This window comes from Cotesia glomerata, linkage group LG4 (genome assembly GCF_020080835.1).
Source record: "Cotesia glomerata isolate CgM1 linkage group LG4, MPM_Cglom_v2.3, whole genome shotgun sequence".
Taxonomy (NCBI): Eukaryota; Metazoa; Arthropoda; class Insecta; order Hymenoptera; family Braconidae; genus Cotesia; species Cotesia glomerata.
Window position 1 is genome coordinate 15937423 of NC_058161.1, and position 13498 is coordinate 15950920.

At 30.0% G+C, this 13498-nt stretch overlaps 2 protein-coding genes across 19 annotated transcripts in view; one reads left to right on the forward strand and one right to left on the reverse strand.

The window, feature by feature from the left end:
- The window catches only part of LOC123263674 (glutamate-gated chloride channel), a 168465-nt gene that overhangs the window by 6588 nt on the left and 148379 nt on the right, over window positions 1–13498 (forward strand). For 5 of the 18 annotated variants that reach the window (XM_044726601.1, XM_044726605.1, XM_044726606.1 and 2 more), the window contains exon 1: window positions 4476–4566. The exons of 1 other annotated variant lie outside the window; for it this stretch is intronic. The gene's annotated coding sequence lies outside the window, so the exon portion shown is untranslated. Of the gene's footprint in view, window positions 1–4474; window positions 4567–13498 lie in introns of those variants that run through there. 12 more of the 18 variants (XM_044726608.1, XM_044726609.1, XM_044726611.1 and 9 more) reach the window with 3 other exon arrangements.
- On the reverse strand, window positions 6116–7236 carry LOC123263677 (trypsin-2-like). Its single transcript, XM_044726620.1, has 3 exons — window positions 7087–7236; window positions 6759–7021; window positions 6116–6686 (listed from the first exon to the last, which is right to left on the reverse strand). Exons 1-3 carry the CDS (start codon window positions 7139–7141, stop codon window positions 6204–6206), a joined length of 801 nt encoding a protein of 266 aa, XP_044582555.1. The 5' UTR covers window positions 7142–7236; the 3' UTR covers window positions 6116–6203.

A 13498-nucleotide genomic window follows, 5' to 3' on the forward strand; every position in this document is an offset into this window, starting at 1 on the left:
ATCGTTGATTTATTATGACAAGTTTTCGGATTATAGTTATAAACAGATTAGAATTTTGCACTAGATAAAATTTGTTTTTTTATTTAAATTGTTATGTTTATGCGAATGTTATTATAAGTATGTGAATTACTAATCCATATAATTGAGAAAAAGAAGAAAATTTGTTATGAGCATATCTTCATTATACACTGATAGAAGGATTTCTTAGTATTTAAGAAGATTTCTTTGTATTTAAGAAATCATTTGTTAAACATCATTTTTTAGTATTTAAAAAATATTTCTTAATTTTAAGAAATATTTCGTAGTGTTTAAAAAATATATATATTTCTTAGTATTTAAGAAATATTTCTTAAATACAAAGAAATATTTTTTAAATACTAAGAAATGATGTTTAAGAAATGATTTCTTAAATACAAAGAAATCTTCTTAAATGTTAAGAAATCCTTCTATCAGTGTACAAAGGTTTTTTTATCGTGGAATTTGATACCATCAAAAATTTTGCAACCGGCATTTGTCTTCGTATGGTTTTTGATATTTTTTCGGCGATGGTCAATTTATTATCGCAATAATTAAGAGAATAAGACTAATTTTTTGACAGACGCTTTTTTTTTTATTTTAATTAAAATTTTTTAGTTAAATTTGGTATCATTAGAAAGATCTTGACCTGAGTTGATATGTCTTTTCACGATTATATATTTTTTTGGTGTTAGTAAATTTTTTATGCTTTGCCTCTGGAACATTTTCGAATAGTTTGTTAGTTTCATAACTTTTTTCATAACGCTTTCCATTAAATTATTAATATAACTGATCAAATCATAGCAATATTATTTTTTTTTATTTTAAAAGCACCCAAGTCATGTATACTGTGATTAATAGTATCGAAAAATCATTAAGAAAAAGTTTTTTTAAACACAATTCGTAACTCTCGGCAGTCATGTAGTAACTGCAGGTTGCTAGTATTTTATTGATGAGTTTTTAACTTTTTTTTTTTTTTTTTGGCAAATTAAACTTTCTTTACTGTAAGCGGAAGCAAACTAAAGAAGTATTCACTGCATTAAGTTTGAGAAAAATTCATTCATTCTCACACTTATAAAAAAAGTTAACTCGACCCAAGAGAAAAAAATCTTGAACCAAGAATACCATTTGAGAGAAAATAATTATCTTACGTAAAGAAACAATTTTCTTGAGCCAAGAAATTATTTTTGATTTAAGGGTGTAGTCTAGTTTGTTGGCTAAAAAATGGGCTATTTTTGGGAATATCTTAGAGGTTGTTATGAAAGATATGTTTATAAAAAGTGTTAAGGATGATCAATGAAGTCTTAAGTTACAAAAATAAAATTTTTTTATTAAAATTGTTCAGTTTTTTTACGAAAAATTTGTCCTCACACGGAGCCCTATAATTCAAAGGCAGGTCAGCTCCCACACTATATTTCGGCAACGGCTTATCGAGGGTACTCTGACGTAACCTCGTATCTCAAAAAACACTACTTTACGGAGAAACAAAAAACTTTTTTCAAGAAAATCAAATTATAAAATCGTAAACGTCTATCGCTAATTTCAAAGTTTTAGTACTTTCTCATCGATATATACACCAATTATGTTTCAGAAAAAAAATTAAATATACATAAATCGTAACCCCCAAAAATCGAGTTACTAGGTTACGTCAGAGTACCCTCGTTATGTGAAACAAAAAACCTGAAGTATTTTCGATTCGGTATTACAATGGCTAAAAAAAAGACTATGGATATTAATTTTGAACAAAAACCAAAAAAATTGAAAAAACTGTTTTTTTTTTTTCGCTTTAATTTGTAAAAGATAATAATAAAAATCAATATCGCGTTACTCAAGTCAAAAGGGTGTATCTCAAAATAAGTGAGACTGAAAATACATCCCAACTTCTTTAAATTTTCAATTTTTTGTATTTTGTGGAAATTCACTGAAAAAAATTAAAATAAAATTTTTAACTTCTAACAAAAATTGACAATTTCAAAAAATTCGGCTGATTAATATGATGATAGTCTATTTTGTCAGTATTTACGTGTAAAATATGTGGTTAAAATTTCAGAAGAATCTGCCCACGGGTTCCGGAGAAATCTTATTGGCCGTCCGTGAAAACGTAGTTTTGAGAAAAACGCGTTTTAAGTTTTTTTAAATGAAAAATTTCAACAAAATTTTATCTGTGAGGCGTCACTCGACACAGTTAACACATTTCCAGGAATTCTTAGATACATATACACCTACATTCGAAAAATGTAAAAAAAAAGTTAAATTTTCGAAAGTGGCCAACTAAACTACACCTTTAAATAAATTTTTCGTGGTTCAAGAATTTTTTGTCTTAACTCAAGATATTTATGTTCTTCACAATAGTATTCTCAGTCCATTTTTTTCTTGAATTAATTTAACTTTTTTTTATCAATGTAAGTACCCCGTTTTGCTTTTTCCATTTTCCATATAGAATTTAATATGCACATCTGTTCATTAAATCCGCTTTAGCAGTCATGTTGATAGCTTTGCTTCAAGTACCCTGATAAGGGACTTGTCAGGAACGTCAACTTGTATTGGTGCATCCTACCTCAGACCATTTCCTCTATACTCTCTTGTTATGAACAAGACCGGGTAATGTGCTACAATTTCAAATCTCTATTCAGTGATTCGAGAGGACCGGTATTATAATGGCATATCTTCATACACATTTGATTCAAAATTAGTCTTCTTTTATTTCAAAAGTGACAGCAGTCATTATTAAGGTTGTTCGCACGTACACTGCTGACAGAAAGTTTCCGGGCAAGATGAAAATTTATTAAAACAATTATTAAAAGTAAGATAAATCAAGAGGAAATTTAAAGACACGATCGTACACACTTTTTAAAATAACATAGCATTTTCTTCATAGATCAAGTTAATGTGTTTATGTATCATATTTAAATTAAAAAGTAAACAAGAAGCTTGTCCGGAAACTTTCCGTCGGTAGTGTAAATGCACTTGTAAAATCAAAAGCTAATTTTTTGATATGTTATAAATCGTTATCACATACGTAAAAATTAATTTTTTGGAATAGAACTGACGAAGGGTTATCCTTAAATAAATTATTAAAAAATTGAAATTCAACATGTAGCCTATAGAGAATATTGGCGAGATGCACATATATCGATTTATATGACTATCTATTATGAAGATTAAAAAACAAAAAACTTTTAATTCGATTAATCAATTTTCGTAAAATACGTTAAAAATAAAATGAAAATTTTCTGACGAAGTTTTTTAAAGATATTTTAATGCAAAAGAAGAAATTCACGGAAATATCAGTCCATCATACTTAAAAATAAATAATCCACATGATTCAGTGCAGTGTGGCAACGTTGCACAGAATAGAATGCGCCAACTTTGAATTTTAATCATTCCCGTATATTTTTATGGGTTATGTTTTTCAACACACCACACAGCAAGGTAAATCCCACAAAAAACAGTTTCACTGTAAACCGCCGCGCCAAGTACACGTCCAACTATTGTTACAAACTATAATAATTCAATTTTTACAAAAAACTATTGAATCGAAAAAAAAAAAAACGAAGTACAAAAAATTTTTTAGATTAAAAAAACATTAAAGACAGTAAATATTAAGGAAAAAAATTTAATGTATTTGGTGAGCATCATTCGAATACTTTCATTATATATAAAAAAGAAAATTTTTTTTCTTAATAGTCTTATGAACGTGGACTTGGCGCGATTTTTTTACAGTGAAACTGTTTTTGTTCGGATTTTAGTATTTTTTGTAATTATAATAAAAGTTTACAATTGGTACCAACTTAATTAAATCTCGCGTTGTTTGCATTTTTTATAGCAAACTATCCCCTTGAAACTACAGTTTATGTAAAAATAATTCCAGCGCACCCTGGCGGGTGTAGATGCAAGCTGTGAAATATCTATTTTTAACTGTAGTTTCCCATCTAGTGAAGGATTACTATGCATTCTCGGATTATTTAGTCTGTGGCAGATCACTTTGCCCATCGAAATTTTTGCGTTGCTATAGTTTGTGCTGATTAAATTTAGTAATTTCAAGCAGATTAATTTTTATAAGTGAATATAATTAATTAATAACAGTAAAATAAAGTATGAATTACTGTTATAATATACAATTTAGGAAAAAAAATACCGTAGAATTAAATAAAATTTTGCAACCTCAAAATACCGTTCTGCTTACAGTAAACACAGTCGGTAGGTAGTCTGGCGCTCCGTTTACAGCAGATTTGAACGGAACTTGGCGTCAGATTCTACCGAATCTGTGGATAAACCCGAGGCAAATATTGAATCAAACAACGATTTTACATCAATCTTTTGAAACAAAGAATTTATAAAATTTAAGATTCATAAATAGTTACAAAAATGCCTGGAAGTTCTAAGGCGCTCCCATCAGTTGGCCGAGTTCCAGTCTCTACTCTAGATAAAGCCACGTCTTCGTGATAGGAATTTTCACAAGGGACCAAAATACGTGAGTCAAATGGAGAGAGTTGGAGAGACATTCCGTACATCTTATTCAGAAAAAAAATTAAGTATGAAAAAGTCCAGGTGGATAAAAGTTTTTAAAAATCACCTCGTAAATCGTCAGCCATATTGATTTTAGTTTGTTAAGAAATTGCATCCAACGGTTAATAGAATTATTAATTTAACTAGTAGAATTTTTTAGCTTTGTATTGAAATCATTTATTTTTATTTCAATAAAAGGCTATAATATTTTGAAATGGATTCGTATATCACCGGACAATCATCATTTACCAGGAGTCTAGTTGGCCAAGACCTTACTAGCGAAATTGTAGGTTATAAATTATTCCCAAGTGGTTTGTGCAACTCCCGTCTTGTACTAACATTACGTTCGAAACGAGTCTTCTATTCCAAATTGTCTCAATATTTCTTCGATATAGCTTTTGTAGACTTTCAACAAAAATGATTTATTTTTAATTTGTTATTGCTCTATAGACTTGTATGTACATGGATTTTTCTTTTAATAAATATTAGAAATATTGTTTTCTGCGATATACTTTAACTCAACACAAGTACTTAATTAAAAATTTCATTCAGTTTATTTAATTGCAAAATATAATTGATTGATAAATAAACTTTAGTAAATCATAACGATAATAAGATACACATAAATGATGTAAATATTAAGCTTCTAGAAAAGGAAATTATTATTAAATTTATTAAAAATTTTTTTGATTTTTTCAAGGTTTTAAATAAAAATTATTTTCGAAGTTTTAAAACAATTATCATTTCAAATTAATTTATTTCGATTGTCGTGACGTTGTCAAAATTATTTGGCAACGCAGGTAAGCTCAAAGATTCGGGGACTAGATTAGACAGACGAACGAACGAGACTCTTGTAAGGGGGGATAAGTGTTATGGCTCAAACAGGTCTTACGGCTGTACCTCCCCGCATGGGCCCCGCTGGTAACTGGTCAGGTTGTCATTATATTACCGATCAGGCTAACGCAGTCGTTGAATGGGTTGATACAGTTAACTGAGTACGAGGACAGATTGACATTAAATTCAACTCAATTCACATCTGTCCTATGATAGCGTAAATGCTTGAGGGCAGGGTTTTTCCTTGCCAGCAAACTTGGCTGTGTATTTCCTATGTGAGGGTAGGATAGATATACGTGCGTGTATAACTCTTTTGAGCCCAGGAAACGGCCTCTTCGGAGGTAGGCGAAAGCCTCGCCATATATTCTCGTTCGAGAGATATCGTGAACGAAAGAAAACCGAAAAAAGTGTTTTTTCGGAGTTACTCCGAAATTTATAGTTTGACCAATTGAAACTTATAAATTCTTCATGAGGGTTAAAAAACTGCGTAGAATGCCGCCAACCGCGTAAAAATCGGTTTATTCATTCAAAGTTATTGCGGTTTTAAAATTCAAAAAATAGTGTTCTATGAAACTTCTATCAGACTTTTGAGCTCAAGAGCTCAAAAGCATAGAAAAGGTATCGTTTTGAGCTCGGAGAGCTCAAAACAACACACAAATTGTATTTTTGAGCTCAAAGAGCTCAAAAAAAACGGCCATGTATTAACGGAATCAGCGGGAAGTTGCAGGGATAGCCTTTAGGGTCAACCGTTTTCCTAATTTTTTTTTCTAATAATGCTTTATTAACAAAATGAATTACAAATCAAAGACCAACAGCCAAAATCTTTCCATGTAATTGTTAGCAAGTTACATGGTAGATATTTTAATATCGATCCAATCGCGAAAACTGGCGACTTCAGTGTAAACTCCAGGGTATCCTGGACGAGCACATCCATTTCCCCAAGAAACGATTCCAGCTAGCCGACCGTCAATAGTCAGTGGACCACCGGAGTCACCCTGGCAAGCGTCTTTGCCACCTTCTGGATAAGCTGCACAGATTTGGCCTTCTGGAAGTCCTCCGAAAGAAATGTAGGCATCATGGCATTCCGATTTGCTTATTATTGGAACTTCAACGGTGTTCAAAACGTCGGGTGTAGAACCACCTTCAACAGTAGCACCCCATCCAGTGATCGTTGATTGAATACCCTCAACAGCTTCTTCTTTTAATTCAAAGAGGTCGATTGGTTGCCGGAACTCGTCGACTTCGAAGGGCGTAGCTAGTTTGATCAGTGCGACGTCATTTATTGGGATCCCGTAGCGGTTTGTTGTGTAATTTTCGTGGGTGATGATCTGATGGAATGAAATTAGCAAATATTGATTTGATTCAATAAAAGTTTATTTTCATTCGCACAAATAACTTACCTTGGTTACTGTATGGATAGTTCCTCCGCTGCCTTTTGTTGTTGTTCCTGCACGAACCGTCATTATGCTTGCTGAGTAAACTGCACAATGAGCTGCAGTAAGCACCCAATCTTCGGCGACTATCGTACCACCGCAGAAAGCAAAGTCGTAAGCTTGGAGAGATACTTGATGAGGTACTTCTCTTATATCTGTTGGCTCTCCACCGACAATCCGACCGTTAGGAGTTAAAGGGTTCATCATCGGAAACCAGTGAATTGCGTTAACTGGAAAAGATACATTTAATGTTAGATGAAGATTTAAACTTACATTCTAAGCAACCAACACTTACCCATTCCAACGGCTAGGATGGTTGCGATGAGTAATACTTGTCGGTACTTGAACATTTTCCTTCTACCAGTATAGTCGGTTGCTTACTGTTGCTGCTCTGAAAATGTTGTCTATTTATACGACTTGATGGATATGGATTTTTCATTTTCTCTCTGATTTGTATCGAAAAACAATCTTCGGTGATAACTTGGATGGCTGATTACTTAAATTATTTTAAGATGAACAAAGGAATTACTCAGAAATTTCAATGTTAATTTACTGATATTCGTTAATTGTTTTGGTCAGAAAATTTTATCTTAGAAATCATGATAAGCAAATATCTTGTGATTGCATTTGATTATTTTAATCAATCGTGTCACGATTAAATATTTTTGTTTATTTTGAAAAGATATTGGGATCGATTTGAAGACAGGTTTGTGAAAGAGTTTTTAATGTTTTGGTATAATTTTAGTTTATAGAAGCTTAGGAATTTGTGAGTTATTTGTCAGATTTTGGAGTCAATTTTCATCAAATCTTCAAATCCGAATAATAGCTTAAATTGAAAGTAATTAAATGAAGTTTGAGATAAATTTAATAGATTTCATCTATCTCTTACATCTGGAAAACTATTTTCATAATATATACAAAATTCAAAACTTTTTAAAAATAAAAAAAATTTTCAAACATTCACAACTCGTAAACTAACCGGCCGATTTTGTTCATCTTCGAACATGATCTTAGTATTGATCCACAAAATGAGCCCAAAAAATTTCATAAAGATCGGTTAAGAACTGTGTGCGTAATCCTGCTGATATGGCGCGTTTTATATATATATATATATATATATATATATATATATATATATATATATATATATATATATATATATATATATATATATATATATATATATATATAAACTTTTGAGCCAATGCCATTTTTCGAAATTACTCTATGAAATGAAAAATATTATGACAAAATTTTCTTAAAATTACGACATGAGACCGGCTACAACAAATAGATTTCTAAAGAAATCTATCTAAAAATACTACAAGAAAAATATGATTTCCTCAGCTGTTAAAGGAAAATTTCCAATTATTTAAACTCTTGTAACAAGAGTGCTTTTCTTTCTCAAAAGTAATTTTTTATTTTAGTATAGCTAAATCGATAAGTTGTGCTTTTTAACATGCTTGCATGGATCATTCCATTGTTATTAGTGTCATTCAAATAACTACATTTCGTAAAAGCTATTAATTTATTCGACTATTGTAATGTCACTACATAAAATTAATAATCAAAACAGCTATTTGATTTGAATTAATAATGCTCACAAAAACTATTCAAAATTTGCTTAGTGAAAATCTGAAAGTTATTTCCAGGAATGTTAAATTTACAATACTGATGCTTCAGTATATAGTTAACCTGGAGGGATTCAACGAACCTTGAAATGCATAACTTGAACATCAAAGCAATGGGCGTAAGGACCATTAACCTTCTCGACTAAAGCCACAAGCATTAGCGACAATTATAGTGTAAACGATAAAGCTATATTGAGACAGATTACTACCAACATTTGGTCATCGTCATAATGTTTATAATTATTGCTTGCTAGTTGCGGTTTCCACTGTGTTCCATCTCTATCCGAACTTTGGGGAAATTTAAGTCATTTTAACTAACGTAGTGTGCTGACATAGAACACGGTCCAGCCAATTTGTATACGTCAATAAAATAGATACGATTTATTTCTGCAATGTTGTAGAAATTGTAGGAAAAAATTTGGAAATTCATGCCTTATTTCAAGCCTTGAATACTCATTACCACGGTACTTATTGAAGTAAAAAAAAGTTCTGACTAAAGTTGTAGCTTCGAGGATTCTCTTTCATATAAATTTTGACTGGTTTCGCAATTTCAACTAGGTGAAAAGTTGTGAAATGTTTGAGTTAGATCATAAATTGGAAATTGAGCGCCATTATGAATAAAACAGCTTGATAATGATGAACTTTAAATAATTATTACCTCGGTAATTATTGGAGCTAAGAGAAAAAGTTTCGGACGAAAGTGCTCTAGCTTCGAATTTTCTATTCGTATAAAATCCGCCCAGTTTCTTAATTTTAATTAAGTAAGAAGTTATGAATTACTACAGTTCGACAGAAAAATAAAAATTAAGCGCCATTAAAATAAAAAAACTTGATCATTGTGAATTTTCAATAATTAATAAAGTTAAGAGAAAAAGTCTCAGACAAAAGCTGGAGGTTTAAGGGTGTAGTCTAGTTCGTCGGCTTAAAAAACTGGCTATTTTTGGGAATTTCTGGTGAACTTGCTATGAAAAAAATGTTCATAAAAGTTGTTAGGGATGATAAATGGAGTTTTAAATTACAAAGATAAAATTTTTTTATTAATTTTGTTGTTTTTTTTTTTAAAATTCGTCCTCTCACAAAATGCCATAAATTGCAGGCAGGTTGGCTCCTACACGATATCTCGACAACGGCTTATCCGAAACAAAAAAAAAGGAAGTGTTTTAGATTCAGTATGACAATGGCTAAAATATAGACTATTGATATTAATTTTAAACATATGTTTTTAATTTTAAATAGCAAAGACCAAAAACAGTGTTTTTTTTCGCAATTATTTGTAAAAAAAAAATTAGGAAAACGGTTGACCCTGAAGGCCATCCCTGCAACTTCCCGCAACTTTTGTAATTAAACGTTCAAAATTTCACTTATGTTTTTGAGCTCGAAGAGCTCAAAAATATAATTTTCGTTTAGTTTTGAGCTCTCCGAGCTCAAAAGTCTGATAGACGTTTAATAAGACACTATTTTTTAAATTTTCAAACCGCAATAAATTTTGAATGAATGAACCGTTTTTCACGCGGTTGGCAGCATTCGATGCAATTTTCAAACCTCATAAAAAATATTTAAGTTTAAATTGATCGAACTAGGAATTTCGAAGTAATTTCGAAAAAACACTTTTTTCGGTTTTCTTTCGACAACGATAACTCACGAACGAATTAACTGATTTTGACCGGACTGGTGGCAATCGACGTGGTTTTTTGATGTTGAGAGCTGATTAGTTTTTGGAATTGATTGGTAAAGCCGTTGAAAAGTTATTCCAAAAAAACCACATTTAAACAATTTTTTTTGTAGTTTTTTTTTAAATTTCTCAAAATTTACTGTTTCGAATCGGTCCAAATTATATTCAAAATCTAAGTTTGGCTAAGCCCTTTCGAATGATACCAAGCGCGATGAAATCAGTCGAGCCGTTCAAAAGTTATGAGAGGTTTACATACGGCCACACACACACACACACACACACACACACACACACACACACACACACACACACACACACACACACACACACACACACACACACACACACACACACACACAGACATACGAACATACGGACATACGGACATCATCGCGGAAAAATTCGGGGAAGCTTCCTAGGACCTCAAAACGTCAACATCCGTTGACTCGATTTTCGCAAAACGGGGTGAAATTAATAACTTCTCAACTTTTGAAAATTTTCAATTTTCTTCGCGGGAAGTTAAAAAAGTATTTATGTGTAGAATATGTGGTTAAAATTTCAAAAGGATTGACTCACCGGTTCCCGAGTAAATCGTGTTGGACATTCGTGAAAACATAGTTTTGAGAAAGACGCGTTTTTATTTTTTTTAAATAAAAAATCTTACCAAATTTAATTTGAGAGCCTTTACCCATTCAACACATCCCCGGGAATTATCAGATTCATAGACATTTAAAAAATGTAAAAAACAAATGAATTTGCGAAAGTGACGAACTAGACTACACCTTTAAGTCTTCTCTTTATATTAAAATTTTGACCGGTTTCGAAAATTTAGTTAGATAAAAAGTTATGGAATATTAGAGCTGGGTAAGAAATTAAATGTTGATTGTTTGCTTGAATTTCATGTTTATTGATATTGATGCTTTATAATTTATTGATATGATCGGTATACTATTACTTATAAATAATGAAAAAAAAAATGCATTCGTAATGTCAATCGATATCTTCATAACAAGCGAAAGATGGAATAAGAGATGATTTTATTAAAATTACCATTCAGAATACTGAATTGCCATTGTTTAGAAGGTTTCCAATATTTTTTGCAATGCAAACGTTACCGCTTCCGCTGTTGTCGCCGCTCGTCGTAATCGTCAGATAACCTGATACTATACCCAGCTATGAATAATAAAGTTACTCGTCTTGTTATATTTTATACTGAAAAACATTCCTTGAAATGAAAACACTCTAAAATGAAATAAAATTAAAATAACTATTTGATAAAATTTAAATTTGAATTTACTGACTAAAAACTACTCAATTCAAGAACAAAAATATTTACTTCGTAATTTCACTCTTGAATCAAGTGACAATAGTTATCGATCGATGTTGGTCTCTTAAGCCAAGATGACAAAACCTATGATAAGAAATTGTTAAAGTCCAACAATTGGTTATCTTTATAAGTTTCTTTAAAAGATTATTTCTCTTGAGACAAAATGGTCTTTTTAACAGTGTAAAAAATAATAATCGATATAAATTGAGAGAAAAAATTTATTTTAAAAAAAATTAGCAATCTTGTAATAAGAAATTAATTTGTTGAAAATTTTAAACAATTTTATTTTTGAGCTAAGGAAATAAAATTTTTTTCACTGTTTAAATGCAAAAAAAAATTTTTATGCTGAGAAAAGTAAACAAAAATTGGGAGATCCATCGCATGAAAATTTTTCTGGCTAAATAAGATTTATGGAGCAACATTTTAAACTTTATTGCATGCTCCATAACGCGAAGCGGTTAGGTAGTGCCTTACTTCCGATTCGTCACGGTCAAGCAATTTTGTGATCTTCAAATTCCTCTTTCACAACCATATTGCACTTATACAATAATATGAGTTGATTTACACTTAAATTAAACCATCTTATAAATCGCATCATAACCATCTTAAAATCATTTTATGTTGCTACTTTAAAAAAAAAAAAAAAAAAAAAAAAAAAAACGTTTCGATAAAAATTTTACGTAGACGTCCTGATCTTGGTTTAACAAATTGATATATCAAGACCGGAATTTTTTATTAATTGCAGAATTCGATGAACATGCCGTATTTCATATCAGTAGCTTAGTTTAAGTAGTATTGTTTTTTTTTTTTTAATCAATTTTTATTAAAATTGACTATAATACACACGTTCAAAAACAGAAGAACTTTTCTTATTTCTTTCACATAAAAACTATGGCGCCACTTAATTAATTTAAAATGAGATCAAGAAATTACTAGATTTTTTTACACTCCCGTGTAAAAATGATATGATATCATTATGACGCTCATAATGAATATCATAATGAATATCATATTTCGACACTAATATGAGATTCATATAAAAGCCATATCAATACATTTAAAACCTGTAATAAGTAAAATACTTATGGGAACGAATTTTTTTTTTTTTAACTAGATTATAAAATTTTTATTTTTCTTGTTGGAGAAAGAAAATTTCTAGTAATTTGATTATGTTTTATTATAAAATTTGATCTACACGGATCGGTCACATGGGGATTCGTGACCAATCCATAGTGACAAACGCATAATTTCATACTGAAGTCATAATAGTATCTATGTAAACTCATGATGGAATCAGGCTGAAATTTTTCAAATACATTATGATATTGTAATGATATTGTTGCCTTTTATTCATAATTCAAAAAAAAAATTTTTTATTACTGTTGGAAATTCGTTAGGATACACTGATAGAAGGATTTGTTTATAGTTAAAAATATTTGTTAATATTTAACAAATCATTTATTAGAGACCACTTTTTAGTCCTTAACAAATATTTCTTAGTATTTAAAAAGATTTATTAATATTTAATAAATGAATATCTGATTTATTAAATACAAACAAATCATTTTAAATACTAAGAAATATTTGTTTGATACTAAAAAATGGTCTCTAATAAATGATTTGTTAACTATTAACAAATATTTTTTTAATACAAATAAATCCTTCTATCAGTGTAGTATCTCCGTGATGATATTAACATAATTTCATTATGAAATCATAATGATATTGAATTGAATTCAAAATTTAATGATGGTCATATCAGCATAAAATCATAATGATATTGTTAGCCTTTTTAAATCGTGATATAAAGTTATTGAGTCATAACTATGAATAGGAAATAATGCAAAATAATTAAATTAAAGAAATTTTTAGAACGATTTCAATTGTTTTCAAAATAAAAAATAATTATCTTCAGACGAAAAAATTTTTTCAGTTAAAAATTTCTTTTAAACCAAGATAGTCAATGTTTTTCTAAATATTCTTCTAAGTTAAGAAAGTCAAGGAGGAAAGTTAAGTAGTTCAACAGTATAGTGCATGATAAAAATACTGTTTTTCTCAATTATTATATATTTCCTCT

What these genes read in the sequence shown, in the direction of transcription:
- LOC123263677 (XM_044726620.1), bottom strand. Translation starts at nt 7,141, where the DNA reads ATGTTCAAGTACCGACAAGTATTACTCATCGCAACCATCCTAGCCGTT. An exon ending in CATCCTAGCCGTTGGAATGG is followed by an intron (nt 7,022 to 7,086) that starts GTAAGTGTTGGT and finishes TATCTTTTCCAG; the next exon opens with TTAACGCAATTCACTGGTTT. An exon ending in CTATCCATACAGTAACCAAG is followed by an intron (nt 6,687 to 6,758) that starts GTAAGTTATTTG and finishes TCATTCCATCAG; the next exon opens with ATCATCACCCACGAAAATTA.